At 51.3% G+C, this 17,323-nt stretch overlaps 1 protein-coding gene across 1 annotated transcript; it reads right to left on the bottom strand.

Moving 5' to 3' along the window:
- Positions 1-14,700: 14,700 nt before the first annotated feature.
- LOC131560144 (olfactory receptor 14J1-like) lies at positions 14,701-15,519 on the bottom strand (the record flags this gene model as incomplete). Its single annotated transcript, XM_058808809.1, has 1 exon — positions 14,701-15,519. A coding segment is annotated over one exon (819 nt), but the record flags the coding sequence as incomplete, so codon positions are not given.
- Between the last annotated feature and the right edge of the window lie 1,804 nt (positions 15,520-17,323).

Genomic DNA, 17,323 nt, shown 5'->3' with positions numbered 1-17,323 from the left:
GAGCACAGGAAGGCAGGGGTTGCATAAAAGGGAAAATCCTGCTTTATTAATCTATTGCTCTGGGTTGCCAGGATGGGAAACTGCAGATATATTTTCATTTCTCAGTTGAGGTGGGCAAAAAAAAAGTGGTATCTAAGATCTGGATAAACCAGGCAGTGACATAAATCAGCACAGGGCCCATCACAGGCAGCATCAGTGTCACTTTTCCAGCCTCCTCAGGGTTGCTCTGACATTGCCATCAGAGCCTGCAGAGCCAGAGCTGCCCCTGGGCAGCGCCAGACCTGGGAGGGGTCTGCAGGGCAGAGCTGAGCCCCCAGGGCTGGGCTGGACTCTGGCAGCACTGGCAGGGCCCAGCCCTGGGCACAGGGAAGTAGCTGCTAGCAGGGACAGCTCCAGGCAGCAGAGCCCTGGGCAGGCAGTGGGGGAAAAGTACCCCCAAGCTGTGCTGGGATATTTTAAGTCCTCTCCAAACCCAATTATTCCATGACCCTCTCCCACTCGCCCCTTGGGACCATGCAGCCCAATAGAGCCACAGTGTTGTCCTTGGTTCCACGAGGCCCCACAGTGTCACAATGGTCCCTTGGATCCATGAGGCCCTGAAGTGTCACCATGGTCCCTTGGTTCATGATGTCCTGAAGTGTCAGTTCCACAGAAAGGATAGCACAGAGCCGCATTGTTTCAGGGCCTGATGAACGGCAGTTACCAGAGGCCAAGGCCAGCCAGATCTGTCAGTTCTGGCCGCTTTCATCTGGGAGCAATGGAATAAATATCTTGGATACCGTATCTTGGATATACAGAATTTTGGGGGCATAATCCTGATTTTTAACCATGAGCACCTGGATAAGAAGGCCAGTTCTTTTCCATAGGAAGGAAATCACAGGCCCCAATGTTTCCAGGGCAGATTAGAGGCAACAACCAGAGGCCAAAGTGAGTCAGACCTGTCCGTCCTGGCAGCTTTTGTTGGGAGAAACCCTTGCATATAGGGAATTTTGGAGAAGTAACAATTTTGGCCATGATTGCCTGGGCTGGAGAGATGGCTCTTTTCTATCTGAAGGAAATCTCAGACCCCCACTGTTTCAGGGGCACATGAGAAGCAACCCTCAACATGCCAAGGTCATTTGAGCCAGTCAGGCCAAGCCAACAGGACCTGTTAACTGTTCTCTTGGGTCCATGAGGCCCAGCAGTGTCACAATGGTTGTGTCATGGCCCCTTGTTTCCATGGGTCCCCGTAGTAACACAATGGCCCCTTGCTTCTACGAGGTCTTGCAGTGTCAAAATGGTTTCTTTGTTTCCATGGAACTGCACAATGACACAATGGCCCTCTTGCTTCCATGAGGCTGCAGAGTGTCACAATGGCCCCTTGGTTCTTTTGGGGTCCTCAGGATCCCAGTGGCCCCTTGGCTGCAGGAGGCCCAGCTGTGTCACCCTGACCCCTTGCTTCCATTGGGCCCTGTAGCATCACTAATGTCTCCCTTTTCTTCCATGAGACCTCACTGTGCCACAGTGGTCTCCTTGCTACCGCAGTATCACAATGGACCCTTGGTTAAATGCTGCCCTGCAGTGTCAAAATGGTGTCCTTGGTTCCACAAGGTCCTGCAGAGTCCCTTGGTTCAATGAGGCCTTGAAGTGTCACAATGGTCTCCAGTATTCCATGAGGCCTTGCAATGTCACAATGAACCTTTGGTTCCATGAGTCCTACACTGTTCCATGAATCCTTTGTTCCATGGGGCCCTATAGTATTACAATTTTCTCCTTGGTTCCAGGGTGTCACACAGTGCCACAATTGTTCTTTGGCCCAACAGGGGTGCATAGTGTCACAATGGGCTCCTTGGTTCCATGGGGACGCAAAGTGCCACAATGGCACCTTGGTTTCACAAGGCCTCAAAGTGTGAAAATGGCCTCCATGGTTTCACAAGGCTGTGCTGTTTCACAATGGACCCTCAACTCCAGGATGTCCGGTAGTGTCACTACAGTCTTCTTGGTTCTGCACTTTAAGAAAGACCCCTTGGTCCCTTGGAGCCCCACAGTGTCACTATTGTGCCCTTGGTTCCATGAGGCCCTGCAGTGCCACAATGGTCTTTTGGTTCCACGAGACCCCATGTATCACAATGGCCTCCTTGGTTCCATGATGCCCTGTAGCATAGTAATGGCCTCCTTGGTTCCATGATACCCTGTAGCATAGCAATAGTCTCCTTGGTTCCATGATGTGAGACAGAGTAAAGATCCATTCTGAATTAGGTGAAGTGTCTAAGAAAGGTGAAAAGTCTGTGAGGCCAAAGCTGAAGGAAAAGCCGCATTCCAGAGACAGCAAGGAGACAGAGAGAGAAAAACAGAAAAGACCACAAGGTCGATTTGCCCCCGACTTAGAAATTCCTTTGATAAAGAAGAACTGGTGCTAAATGTCACGCGGAATGAATATGTATGAACTTATTGTGAAACTGTATGCATATGCATTTGGAAGGGGGATAAAAGAAGACCCGAGGTCTTCAGAGGTATGCATGCCTTGTTGGGGGACTTGCGTCTGGCGCGCATCGTAATAAAAGCATACCGGGCTTTACAACTTTTACAAAGTTGTGAGGTTTCTTCTTTTCTCCGCAAAACAGATGTCCTGTAGTATAGTAATGGCCTCCTTGGTTCCACAGTGTCACAATGGCCCCTTTGTTCCATGGAGCCCGATGGTGTCACTGTGGTCCCCTTGATTTCATGAGGCCCTGCAGAGTCACAATGGCCCCTTGGTTACAATGGGTTCCAAAGGCTCATAACGGTCACCGTGATTCCATGAGGCCCTGCAATATCCCAATGGTTCCAAGGGGGCCCACAGTGTCACAAGGCTGCCTTAGTTCAACCAGGGCCTGCAGTGCTGTAGTGGTCCCTTGGTTCCATGAGGCAAAGTAGAATCAGAATGGCCCCTTGGTTCCATGGAGCACCACAGTGTCACCATGGTCCCCTTGGTTCCATGGAGCACCACAGTGTCACCATGGTCCAATTGGTTCCACAGGGCACCACAGTGTAAAAATGGACCTTTGGTTCCATGAAGTTCCACGGCATCACAATAGACTTTGGTTCCATGAAGTTCCACAGTGTCTCAATGGCCCCTTGGCTCCATGTGGCGCCTCTGTGTCACAGTGGCAGGTGGTTCCATGAGGCCCAACAGTGTCAAAATGGTCTCCTTGGTTCTTTGAAACCCTACAGAGCCACAATGGACCCTTGGTTCCATGAGCTTTTGCATTGTCAAGAATGGTCTGAGTTTCACAGTGTCACCATGGATCCTTTGTTCCACAATGGACTTCTGGTTCCAGGAGCTTTCGCACTGTCAACAATTGTCTGAGCACTGCAGTGTCACCATGGATCCTTTGTTTCATGAGATTCCACAGCATGACATGATTATCTTGATTCCAGAAGGTTGTGCAGTGTCCCAATGGACCATTGGTTCCATGCAGCCCCACACTGTCACAATGACCCCATGGTTCCATGAGCTTCCATACTGTCAGCAGTGGTCTCCTGGGTTCCATGAGGCCTTGCTCTGATACAATGGACTTTTGGTTCCATGGGGTTCCACTGCATCACAATGGACCCTTTGCTCCATGAGGTTCCAAGTGTCACAACTGGGTCCTTGGTTCTGTGAGCCTCTGCTGTCACCAAATGTCCAAAATATCAGAATAAGACTCCTTAATATTAATTTGGTGTTTAAGAGATCAGCATTTATTCAGACCTGAGGTCCAGGTGGGTGATAATTCCTTATGTGAACACATGATTCTACCAGTGTATCGCTTATATACAGTCACTCTGTGTATATTACAATTTACGCATTTCCATAAAACCCACCTCAAGTTCCCAGATTCAGTCCTTGCTTTTTCTATTACTGCATTCTTGAGCCAGATGTTGTAGAAGTCCATCCGAAAATCCTTCATTTTTTGCCTCACAATTGCCATGAGAAAAGACTACCGAAGGGTTAAAACTGCTGAGCCGGTTGGGAAAGAAAGTCTCCTGCTTATCTAGTGTGTTCACAAGTGATGTTTGTAGAACACGCCATGCTGTACTCGAAGGGGGCATGCTGCCCTTTTCTGGACAATTGAACTGGACTTTCTTCCAAACTCCTGAACTGGCTGGACTGAGCTCTGGGGTGGCTCCCCCCTGCTCCATGAGAAGACCCCTCTTGCCTGACTTCAACCACCGTGACGGACCAACAGAGATGCGAATCCCCTCATCAAGGAACCAAGAACCCCTCTGGCACCCCTTTGGCACCCCCATGGCACACCCATGGCACCCCCCTGGCAACCTCCTTCCAGAGACTGGCACTGTACTCCCTCCCAACTCAGGGAGGGGGAAAAACCTAACATACCTGTGAGCATTTGGCCATGAAAACAATGGAACTGTCTCACCCCCTCCTCCTGCTCCTATTCTTCTCCCCTCCATGGAAACCTAATTTCAGTCACCCTTCCCCCAACCAAGAACAGCGTATATATTGGGGTTCAGTTCGACTGTCCTTTGAGTACTCCCCAAGACGTGTACCAGCGAGTTTCAGCAGCGGGACCCCGAAGACATCACGTTTTGGTAGCTATACCCCATTCCCTGACCTTCTTTCCTCCCTTTTTTCCTTGTCTTACCCTTCTCTTCCCCGGATCCCTTAACCAAATGCATATTTAGCTGTGGTTATAATCAATAAAATTGCATCTTGTTGATTTGTTACTGCAAAACCCCTGTGCCTTTGTTGGTTATTTTTGCACCCAAAAATCATTCGTCACCCGTTCATTTCGGGTGGACCTTCACAGATGTCTTCTTCTTTTTTTCCAACCATTCCTGCTGGGAAAGCAGCCCCTGCATGCCTTGTTCCTGTGCTAAAAGTTCACAGGCACAGTAAAAATTGAATTAACCCTTTTGGTATCAAGGCCAAGGCTTTGTGTGGGCAGGCAGAAGCAGGCAGGAGGCAGAGCTGTCAGCAAAGGAAGGGCCCAGCCAGGTGGGGCAGCCAGGGGATGCCGACAGCCTGTAGGGACAGAGGCACAGGGCAGGGACACCGTAGGACAGCCTGGGCTGCAAGGGGCACAGGGATGGGCAGCAGCTGCAAGACAGCCCTGCCAGAGCCAACTTGGGCAGCACTTTGGCCATGGCTGCTGGCTCTGGGGCCATGAGGGGACAAGTGACCCTTGCAGGGCTGGGGCCTCATTGCCTCCTTGTCCCTGCTCAGCAGCCTGGCAGGGGCCGCCCCATGCTCCTGCCCTTGCCATTGCACATCCCCACATGCCAGTGCCCATCCCGGGAAGAGCCCTGAGCAAGGAGGGAGGGACGGGATCTGCTGGGGCTCAGGCACTGGCCTTTTGCATTCCTGAAACACATCCAGGTGTGCTCAGCACCAGAGACACCTTTGCCTTGCTTATCCCCAGCTGTGATCACTGCCTCCAGTGTTCTTCTCTAACTGGAACCTGGGGACACTTTCTCAGTTGTGTCTCTGACAGGGATCTTTTCAAATTCCAAGAGACTTCAATGTTCCAATATAACTGAGTTCTTGAGGGTTTTGTGACATAACTGAGGGAGTTGTGACATCACAGAGCAGACTCTGTCATCATAGAGTGTGGCTCTGTGGCATCAGAGAGTGGGTTGTGACATCACCAGGTGGCTGTGTAACATCATAGTGTAGGCTGTGACATCACAGAAAAGACTGTGACCTCACAGGGTCACTTTGTGACATCACAGTCTCTTATGACATCACAGCACTGCTGTATGACATTACAGGGTAACAGAGTTAGCTCTCTGATATCACAGGAGCTCTGTGACATTACAGGTGGTGTATGACAGCACAGGGGCAGTGTGACATCACAGACAATGCTGTGTGGCATCACAAGGGGGCTGTGAGTGGTCACTGAGGAGGTCAATCCTCCCTGCCCCTCCTCACAGTTTACCCCAAGGAAGTCCAACCCTGTTCATGCACAGTGGGGTCCCCTGTGCCCCCAGATCCCACCACCAGTGTCACAATGATCCCTACATTCCATGGAAACACACACCTCTATTCCACATGTGGAATGCCAGCTGTGTGGCTCCAAGGAGTGTAGGGATCATTGTGACACTGAGAGGTCCCATCAAACCAAGGTCCATTGTGACACCGCAGGGCGTCCTGGAATTGTGGAGACCATTGTGACACCTTGGGGTATGATGGAACCAAGGGGCCATTGGGACACTGCGAGACCCCTTGGAGCCAAAGGTCCATTGTGACATTGCAGGGCTCGTGGAATAGAGGAGTCAAGTGACATTGTGGGGCCTGGGGAACCACAGAGAGCATTGTGACACTGCAAGGCCTCATGGAATCATTGGGACCATTGTGACACTGCTGAACCCCATGGAATGGGGTGCCCCTTGGTGCCAAGGTCCTCAAGATCTCAGTTGTCTCTTCTGCTAATGAAACACTGGGGCACCATGCTTTCCTTCCTATAGAAAAAGAACTCTCCTTCACCTCCAAGCATCCATGGCCAGAACTGGGATTTCACCTTCAAATTTCCTCATATCCAGAGATTGCTCCCATAGGAATATTGCCAGGACAAGTCTGGCTGCAAATGATTTCACAAGGGTCACCTCTCATCTGTCCCTAAAACATTGGGAAAGGCTGCATGCTTTCCTTCCTATGGGAAAGAACTGTCCTGCTTCTCCAGGCACTCATGGTCAAGACTGTGCTCTCACCTCCAAAATTCTTTATGTCCAAAGACTGCTCCCAGCCAAAATCTCCCATTCCTGACAAGTCTGGCTGGCCTAAGCCTAGGTAGGCTCTCAAAAAACTGGAGCTCTGCGCTTTCCTTCCTATGGAAAAGAACTGTCCTTCTCAGCCAACTGTCCATGGCCAGAATTGGGATTTCATCTCTAACATTGCCTTACTGTGAGAGACTGGAGGAGATTGTTGACTCAAAACATTTAATGTGTGGGGGATGAAGGGGCAGGTCCGACCCTGCCCTGCACTGGAACCCCAATGCCCCCAAAGCCTCTATCCCACCCCAGCAGTGTCTGCCAGTCCCTGGCACAGCCCAGGCAATGCTCCAAAGCCACCTCTGCAGCCCCCAGCCCAGCTCCTGAGGGACCAAATGAGCCCAAGTCCCACCTGGGGGAAGGGCCCAGGAAGACCAAGGAGTATTTAAGGCTGACCACAAGACAAGCACACATCTTGACCCTATCTCCTCTTGGAATTTCCATCTGAACACTGCTGGAATCCAGGAGTTGGTAGCTCTGTGTGTGCTTCTCTAAAACACATTTTTCTCTCTTTCTGTGTCTTCTTCTTCTATTTCTGTTCCCTTGGAAATTTTAAGTAACTTAAGATTGAAGTGGCTTAGAGTTTGTGAAGCTGAGCGGGCCAAGTCAATGCTTTGAAAAATGGTTTTTTGTTGATCGAATGTCCTACTAAACCTTTTGCCCGTTTTCCTGATTTTCTAAAGTTGCCAGTAAAGGCTGATTTTTTGTTTTGAGCTTCTGACAATCTCTTGTTGGTAATTTCTCCAGCACATCCAACTCAGAGTACACAAACAATTGTAATTCCTTTTAAATATCTAATTGAGATAATTGTTTGGGGTATGGGAGTCAGAGTTTGTGTGTCCTGCTTGGCACAGCCCAGGCAGGGCTTTCCCAGCCACATTCCACACTCCATTTTCCAGCTGGAGCCCTTGGTGCCTCTGAGTTGTGCTGCCCCAGTCCCAGGGAGGCTGTCCTTGTCTGCCCATTCCCCCACGGTCTCTGGGCAGGGATGGCCTCAGTGGGGGCTGCTGACATCCTCAGCAACTTGGAGGCTGCTGCTGAATTTTCCTTCTCCAGAGGCTTGTTCAGCCTTCAGCTCTTCAGTGCAGGAATTCAGTGTCCCAGGGCTCATTAACATTCAGAACATCTTAACAAGCCAAGCCCCTGGGAATAATTTGATTTCAATTTTCAAATCCTTTGTGGTTAAGTAGATCTCAGTAAAGTATTCAAAGTGAATACATGACATTTAAAAAGACAGTGAAAAGAGATTTTTTAGATCCTTTAGTTTCAGTTTAGTTTTGTTTTCCTGATAATTTTTTGAGATCTGCAATCTCCAATTGACACTGAATCCAAGTACCTCCTCATGCAGTTTGAATAGATATGAAAATCAAGACACTTTATGGCTGACAATCAATCACACTCTGCCCCTACCCCCACCCCACCATTTCCCCCATCCAAGCTCTGGCACTCAGAGCAGCCTTGTGCAAATTTCAGCTCCCTCCAGCCCAGGCTGCATCTGCAGCTTGCAGCTCCTTGGCTCCAACTCCCACCTGCTTTCCTTAGAGAAGGAGCTGCCCGAAACACAGAGGGATGTTCATTTCTTGTCAGCCAACAAAGCCAAGGCAAGTCACAGCTCCATCAAATGCAGAAGTCATTCCTCTGCTGGATATTAAATCCACCTTGCACAGCAGACAGAGCAATGGAAAACACCTTCTGTGCCCAGCACAGATCCCAAGGTCCCCCAAACCCTCCCTGCCCCGATTGTGCCCAGATTTGCTCTTTGCACACATGAGTCACAGGCTGAAGTCAGGAGCTCCCTCCATGCCCAGAGGGAGGAAAAGAGAGAAAGTGGATGAAGAGCTCTCCTGCACAGAGCCAAGGTCCGAGTGCAGCCCCTGCAGTGGGAATCACAACTCATCAGGTTTGTGTCCTTTGGGCTCAGGAACTGGTGATACTGAGAGGCACAGAAAGGTTTCTTGCCAACAAAAACAAGAAGAATATTTGAAGAGTTTAACAATGATAACAGATCATCCCTCAGATCTCTGTGATGTCCCTGCAGAAGCTGACATGTCTCCTATCTGCAAGGTATTTCCAAACAGGAACAGTTCTAGACAAAGATATAAGAAAATGCAATTCTGTGATAGACATAAACACAATTAAGATGTTGAATAATGTAGAATTTATTTTAACATCAGAAAGATTGGACAACTTCCTGGAGCTCAAAGCATGAAAGCAGTAACTTGAGAGGAACTTGAATGACCAGAGAGCATCTGGAGGAGGAAATCTGGGACCAATGGAAAGGACATAGATCCAGCTAGTCAAGTGAAGAGATGTCCTTAGATATGGCCATTCAAACAGGAGAGCAGGAAACAGCTAATGGAAAAGGGAGAGGAAATAATAGACTGAATATTGGTGGCGCAAGTAGATGGGAAGATCAGTATTTCTTCTCCTCCCATCACTACACTTTGATAAAATCCCCATTCCTGGTGGGAAAACATTGCCATTTCTGAAAAGTACTCAAATGATACAGATAATTAAGATTTGCTGGTATATTATGAAACTAACAGGTATTAAAACCTGTGGCCTTTTCCAGGCAGACATCAGTTGAGTGCCCATGAACAGGCAGTGCCACTTGGCGCTGAGGTGCCCAGCTGGGATTGGATTTCTCAGAGAGCACCTGAGGGAGAGCAGAGCACCTTGCAAGCCGCAGGTCCCTCACAGCCCCGCAGGGCTCCTGTCCCATCAACGTCTGCTCTGCTCCAGTCTGAAACAGGGCCCAGCCGGGATCATCAGAGAACTGAGGTGTGTGCTGGAATTCAATGCCCTCCCCATTCCACAGCAGCCCTGCATTTCCCCCCTGCAGCCTTGGTCTCCAGCACAGCCATGGAGGCTCTTTGGGCTCTGGACTGTTGCTGCAGCCCCCAAGGGCAGCTGAGCTCTGCCTTTGGCACAGTCAGGCCTGGCCAGCGTAGGCCATGTTCAGCAATTCCTTGTGTCTGCCTGGCCTTGCTGTCAGCCCCAGCAGCAGCTGCATGGCCTCTTTGTGGCCCTGTGCTGGCCCAGCCATGGTGGCCCAGCCCCTGTGCAGGCCCAGCCCAGGCCAGGAGCATTGCAGCTGGGAACGGCCCGTGAGCCGTAGTGCCCACAGCAGCCTTGGTGCTCTGTGCTCCATGGCCTCCCTCCTGGGCAGCCTCTGCCAGCTCCTGCAGAGCCCATGGCACTGTGGGGCTGCACAGACAGCCCTACCCCGGGCTCTGCTGGCCTCTGGGCCAGAAGAGAGACTGGCCAGGGCTGGCCATGGCCGGGAACAGGCCCTGAGCCCCACAGGAGGATGGAGCTGGGCCACAGCCAAACTCAGCCCAGGCCAAAGGTGGGCTCAGCAGCCAGGGCTGTCAATGCATGGGCACAGAGGCTGGCACTGACAAATGTCCTGGACCCCCTTCCTGCCCTGTCCATGCCACAAAGGGCACAGAACAGCCTCCTCTCTGGGGCACTTGCCTGTTTGCAATGCCTTGCATAGGCACTGGCCCTGCCCCACAAGGCCTGGCCTGAGTCCTGCCCCTGCACGCTCAGCCAGGCTGAGATCACAGAATCACAGAATCACAGAAGTTCAAGACTGGAAGAGACCTATAAGATCATCAAGTCCAGTCGATGTTCTAACTGTTCAACTAGATCATGGCAGCAAGTGCCACATCCAGTCTTTTTTTGAATTCTTCAAGGGATGATGACTCCACCACCTCACTGGGTAAATGATTCCAGTATCTGACCACTCTTACTGTGAAATATTTCCTTCTTAATTCTAACTTACATCTCACTTGACGCAACTTGAGACTGTCCTCTTGTTCTATCTGTTATCGCCCAGAGAAAGAGACCGACCCCCAGCTCACCACAGCTACCCTTCAGGAAATTGTAGAGAGCGATGAGGTCGCCCCTTAGTCTCCTTTTCTCCAGGCTGAACAACCCCAGCTCCCTCAGTCGCTCTTCGTATGGCTTGTGTTCTAAGCCCCTTATTAGTCTCGTTGCCCTCCTCTGGACACGCTCAAGTAACTCGATGTCCCTCCTAAAGTGAGGGGCCCAGAACTGGATACAATACTCCAAGTGAGGCCTCACCAGTGCCGAGTACAGGGGAAGAATGACCTCTCTGCTCCTCCTGGCCACTCCATTTCTGATACTGGCCAGGATGGCATTGGCCCTCTTGGCTACCTGGGCACACTGCTGGCTCACTGATGGACACTGATGGTTTCTGGGCCAGGCTCTTGGAGCCCAGCCCAGCTCCCTGCAAGCTCTTCCAGCTGCCCTGAGCTCTGGGCAGCACCAAGGGCCTCTCCCCAGCCCAGCCCAGCCAGCTCTGTCCCCACAGCTCTGCTCAGGCCAGGCTGCTCTGGCCACTGGCCCCACAGCCTCAGCCCCTGGCAAGGGCACAGCAGCAGCAGCAGCTGCCAAAAGACTCAGCCCCAGCCATGGGGGAAGGTGCTTGGCCAAGGCCAAGTGAGGCTCCATGGCTGCCCTGCTCTGCTCTGCCTGAGGTGCTGAGAGCTCTGCAGCCCCTGCTGCCATCCCACCTGCTCAGGGCAGCACAAGAGCCATGGACTTGGGGCCCTCAAGAGCTGCTACTGCTCCAGGCCCTGGGTCAATGCCAAAGCTGGGGCAGCCACAAAGCTGTGCCCATTTCTGTTAATTTCTGCTCTGATGGGGATAGATCCTAAGCCACCTGGAGGCGGATGATGAATTTTACTGCTCCAGAGGCCTCTTCTTTCTTGAGCTTTTCAGTTCAGGAATTCAGTTAGAAAAGTTCATAAATATTTGTTCAGAATACCCAAACAAGACAAGTCTCTGGGAATCATTCAAGTTTTTTATTCATCTGTGGTTAATTAGCCACATTGCAGAAGTGTATTCAAAATGAATATACTATATTGCAAACAATGAAGAGAGAACTGGTTTGTCTTGTTCAGTTGTCTTTTCCAGTTTAGGTTAATATCAGCAATGTCCAATTTATATTGACCCCCAACACCTTCTAATGCATTTTGAACAGATATGAAAATCAAAACTCCTCATCGCTGACAATCAATCACACTTTGTCCCTACCCCCTCCCCAACACTTCCATCATGCAACCCTTCTATCCATTGTCTCCCACCAGGCCCCCCGGTGAAGAGCCTGGCTCTGTGTTCTCCATCACCGCCTCGCTGGCACTGCCAGGCTGGGATGAGGAGCCCCTCAGCCTTCCCTGCTCTGGGCTGGACCAGCCCAGCTCCCTCAGCCTCTGCTCACAGCCCAAGGGCTCCAGCCCCACCTTGGAGGCCCTTCCCAGACCCTGTTCCAGCTGCCAGACATCTTTCCAGCCCTGGGGAACTCAACCTAGGCCACAGTGACCTGGATAATCCCCGTCCTTTATTTCCTGGTCACACAGCCCTGGCCCTTTGTCCCCTGTCAGGCTCTGGGGTGGATCCTGTGGAACATCCTTTGGTGGAGGCTGTGGCTGCAGGTGGGCCAGGGGGATCCCAGGGGACAGGGACCCTGCTGGGCATGAACAGCATTGGACTTGTTGGGAGAAACTGTGAGGGGGAGCTGGGGCAGAGTGACCAACCCAGTGACCTGACACAGCCCTGCTGGGATGTCACACAGCCCCTCTGTGATGTCACTGCCAAATTGTGAGGTCACAACCCATTCTCTAATGTCACACAGCTGATGTCTGATGTCATAGTCTGCTCTGTGATGTCAGATCTCTGCCCTGTGATGTCAGAGGTCTACCTGTGATGTCACAGCTGGCTCTGTGATGCTAACATAGACTGTCTGTGATGTCATCCCTTTTCAATGACCTCACCTAACCCACTCTGTGATGTCATAGCCCACTCTGTGACCTCATGTTACCAGATGATCAATTGTCTACACCAGGTGAGCTGACACCTGGAGCTTGTTCTCCAGAATCCCAGGCCTATGGAAACCACACAGTGCCCACTGTGTGAGAAGGGGAACTGGAAGTTCACCAGCCTCAGTGTCCTGCCAGCTCAACCAGGCCCACTGGAACACTGGGGTCCATGACCACCAGGGATCACCAGAGACCCCCAGGACAGAAGAGAGCATTCAAAAGGGGAGGGGAAAAATATTAATGATTTTGGGGAAATGATTATCATATGTGTGTTTAGTCCAGGACAATCAATGCATATGTGTGCAAAATACAGAATATAAACAGAAACTTTCCTGCACTCAGCATGCACGGCTTTGGGAGGAGCTATCCCCCGTGCATCCAGCTGAATAAAGAATGCTGCTTCTTAATGCTACACTGGGGTTAAGGAGTTTTCTATTTTACTGAGTTTTTGGTAACACTCCCACTGCCAAGTAAAGCTCTGTCTGCTGCTGTTCACAAACAGAGAAGGGCTGGTGGCAGGTGTGGGGCTTGGAGGCTGCCTGGGGCACAGTGACCATGAAATAACCAAGTTTTCCATGTTCTGTGAAAGACGGAGGGGCAGCAACAAAATATCTACATTGGAATTAGGAAGGGCAGACTTTGGCCTGTTTAGGATGCTGATTTGGGGAGCACCAAATCAGGTACTGATTGTTTCAAGGGAAACAGGCCTTAAAAAAAAAGGAGTCCAGGAAGAATGGACACATTTCAAGAAAGTAATCTTAAGGGGGAAGGAGCAGCCTCTCCCAGTGTGGCAAAAGATGAGCTATTGAGGAAAATGACTGGCCTGGCTGCTCATAAATCTTTTGTAGGGACTCAAGGAAAAGAAGAGGATGCATCAACTTTGGACAGAAGGTCAGGCAAGTAAGGAAGTATTTAAGAATGTTGTTAGGTCATGCAAAAGGAAAGTCAAGAGGAGAAAGCTAAAATTGAGCTTAGCCTGACCACTTCTGTGAAAAATAATAGAAAATATTTCTACAAATAAAATTATAGCAAAACATGAGATAAGAATCTCTACTCTTCATTGGATGTGGTGGAGAATATAGAAACTAAAGATAAGGAAAAGGCTGAGCTGCTTAACAAAATCTTTGTCACAATTTTCCATATTAGGACAGGTTGCCCTCAGTACAGGTGTTCTCCCCCAGGGGCTGATGTCATTTGTGCTCCCTCAAGTTCATGTCCCCACAGCAACAGCATGGGGGTGCTCCCCCTGCTCTGTGCAATGCAAACAGCGGCTCCTGAGGCAGTACTGCCGTGTCTGTGCCTGCAAGGATGGGGCACCTGTGTGAGCTGGGGGAGAGGCCAGGGCTGCAGAGGGGGATGTTGTTGGCAGCTCCATCAGGACACTCAGGGACGCTGCCCTGGGCTGTGCAGCGCACTGGGGATGGATCAGCCCCTGCTCTGCTGCTCCTTCCCATCTGCCCCAGGGCCCTTGCAGAGCCCCAGCCATGCTGTTTGCCCCCAGCCTGCTCACAGCCAGCCTGGGGCTGCTCACGGGGGTTTTCTGTGCTGAGCATTGGGCTGGGCGTGTTCTTGAGAGAGCCTGGGCAAGGAGCCTGGAGCCCCCAGGCCCTGGCCTGAGGTGTCAACACTGCCCCAGCAGTGCCCATGGCCTGTCCCTGCTGCAGCCTCGGCACTGCCACTGCCAGGTCTGTGCCCGGCCCCGAGAGCACTCAGACCCTGCAGCAACACCAGGGCCACCAGGGCAGCGGGGCAGGGCCACGGCAGCAGCACTGGCAACACCAAGTGCTGCTGCTGCTGCTGGGCACAGTTGCTGGGTCAACACTAATCTGGCCCCAGCTCTGCACACAGACATTGCTTCTGCAGCTCCAGAGAAGGCAACAAAAGGGCATCTCTGCAGAAAACATTTAAAGTCACCAAGAGCACAGCTCCTCATCAACAAAGTCTGTGGCCACAGTGAAGTTTGAGAGAAACAAAATGAGAAATAGCACAAACATTGACCTTGCTTTGTTGTAAGTAATAAAAAACTAAAACAAAAGAAAGAGAAGAATAAATAAGCTACCAAACCCAAGTAGTATCAAGGATGACTTTTATTACAAGTGACTTGCAGAAACTGGCCAGAAGTTTAATGTTTCCTAAAATTTCCAGTCATCATCCTCCAAACTGCAGCCTTGAGCTCCTGGTTCCTCAGGCTGTAGATGAGGGGGTTCAGGGCTGGAGGCACCACCGAGTACAGAACTGTCACTGCCACATCCAGGGATGGGGAGGAGATGGACGGGGGCATCAGGTAGGCAAACATTACAGTGCTGATGAACAGGGATACCACAGCCAGGTGAGGGAGGCAGGTGGAAAAGGCTTTGAGCCGTCCCTGCTCAGAGGGGATCCTTCGCACAGCCCTGAAGATCTGAATGTAGGAGAAAACAATGAACACAAAACAACCAAATGCAGAACATATGGACAACAAAATAAGTACAAATTCTTTGAGGTTGGAGTGTGAGCAGGAGAGCTTGAGGATCTGTGGTACCTCACAGAAGAACTGTCCCAGGGTATTGCCAAGGCACAGGGGCAGGGAAAATGTATTGGCTGTATGCAGCAGAGAATTGAGGAAGCCACTGGCCCAGGCAGCTGCTGCCATGTGGGCACAAGCTCTGCTGCCCAGGAGGGTCCTGTAGTGCAGAGGTTTGCAGATGGACACGTAGCGGTCATAGCACATGACGGTCAGGAGGAAAAACTCTGCTGAGATGAAGAACAGAAAGAAAAAGAGCTGAGCAGCACATCCTGTGTAGGAGATGTTCGTGGTGTCCCAAAGGGAATTGTGCATGGCTTTGGGGACAGTGGTGCAGATGGAGCCCAGGTCGCTGAGGGCCAGGTTGAGCAGGAAGAAGAACATGGGCGTGTGCAGGTGGTGGCTGCAGGCTACAGCGCTGATGATGAGGCCGTTGCCCAGAAGGGCAGCCAGGGAGATGCCCAGCAAGAGGCAGAAGTGCAGGAGCTGCAGCTGCCGTGTGTCTGCCAATGCCAGCAGGAGGAAGTGGCTGATGGAGCTGCTGTTGGACATTTGCTGTGTATTGGCAAGAGGACCTGTGAAAAAAGTAATCATGGAATAGTTGGGTTTGGAGAGGACTTTAAATATCCCACCACAGCCTAGGGGCACTTTCCCCCCACTCCCTGCCAAGCGTTTTGCTGCCTGGAGCTGTCCCTGCCAGCAGCTGCTTCCCTGTGCCCAGGGCTGGGCCCTACCAGTGCTGCCAGAGCCCAGCCCAGACCTGGGGGCTCAGCTCTGCCCTGCAGACCCCTCCCAGGTCTGGCGCTGCCCAGGGGCAGCTCTGGCTCTGCAGGCTCTGATGGCAATGTCAGAGCAACCCTGCGAAGGTTGGAAAAGCGACACTGATTCTGCCTCTAAGGGGCCCTGTGCTGATTTGTGTCAGTGCCTGGTTTAGTAACATCTCAGAGAATTTTTTTTTATTGTTCTCAGCCTGAAATGAGAGATAAATACCTGTGTGCAGGTTCCATCCTAGCAACACAGGGCAGTAGAATAAAAAAGCAGGTTATCCCCTTTTATGCAGGCCCTGCCCTGCTGTGCTCCCTGTATAATCTACTTTCTGCAGTAAAATGCCATGCTGGGAGCACTCCTGAACAATACAGCATCCTCACCACACAATGAGAACACTTTCTGCAGGGTACCCCTGGCTGATCTGAACATTAGAGAATCAGAGAATATACTCACAGGGTCTGTAGATATTGGCTTGTTCCAGCTTTAGGAGATGGCTCCAGGAGCTGCAGCTGCATTGTCCTGCAGCCAGAGGTTCCTGTGCCCAGGGCTGGCAGTGATTGTGCCCCAGGCACTTCTCAGCACCTTCCCAGCCCTGACTGATTGAAGGTCTCTGTGCCTCTGTGTTGTGCCCGGGCTGGCTGCACGCAGTGCCTCAGCCCTGCTGGGCAGGCAGAAGAGCTGCTCATCAAGAGAAATGTGCTTTTGAAGCTCTTCTTGGTTACCAGGAGCTGCCTCTGTGCCAGGCTCAGCTCAGCAGCAGAGACACAGCACAAGGACTTTAATGAGCCTCTGGGGCTTTGTGCTCAGGCCCTGAACATCAGTCCCTGAGAGGGAGCTGAAGAAACTTCTCCAGAACTCCAAGTAAGAATCCAACTCCAAAGTTTCTTGGACTTTTAATGAGTCCCACTGAGGTTCACGACTGAGAAAGTATCCCCAGGCCTCAGCCAGAGCCAAGAACTGCAGGCAGTGATGACAGGTGGGGACAAAGAGAAGCCAAGTCTTGGTGCCCTGGGGCACAGCAGCAGGGTCTGTGCCACCAAGGGCTGTGAGGAGACACCTTGTCCTGAGGCCCTGGGGCCTCCTGGCACAGCCCCAGCCAGGCTGAGCAGTGTCAGCCCCTTGTCCTGCCCTCAGCATCCCTCCCTAGCCCACATCCCAGTGGCCTCAAGGATCTGCTGGAAGGAGTCCCCTAGGAGCGTTGCTGAGGAATGGCCCTGGGGACTCCTTAATGCTCCCAGGGACTGCAGGTTTTCCAAAGGACTTTGAGTTTGGCTTTTGCCTTGGAGTCACTGAGAGGTTTATTGCAATCATGGCCTCCAATTATCTGCTTTAATTAATCCCTGGAGAGGCTTTGTCAGAAACAACATTCAGTGGGGCTCATTAATGCTTCAAGGTACTTCAGTTATTTCAAGGTACTTGGTGTTTCCCTTCTGATACAGATTCTGTGCGAGGTTTTTGCAATCATGGCCCCAAT

The sequence above is a fragment of the Ammospiza caudacuta genome, chromosome 7 (genome assembly GCF_027887145.1).
Source record: "Ammospiza caudacuta isolate bAmmCau1 chromosome 7, bAmmCau1.pri, whole genome shotgun sequence".
Lineage (NCBI taxonomy): Eukaryota > Metazoa > Chordata > Aves > Passeriformes > Passerellidae > Ammospiza > Ammospiza caudacuta.
The sequence above is the reverse complement of the archived record's forward strand: the minus strand, read 5'-3'. Positions and strand labels throughout refer to the sequence as shown.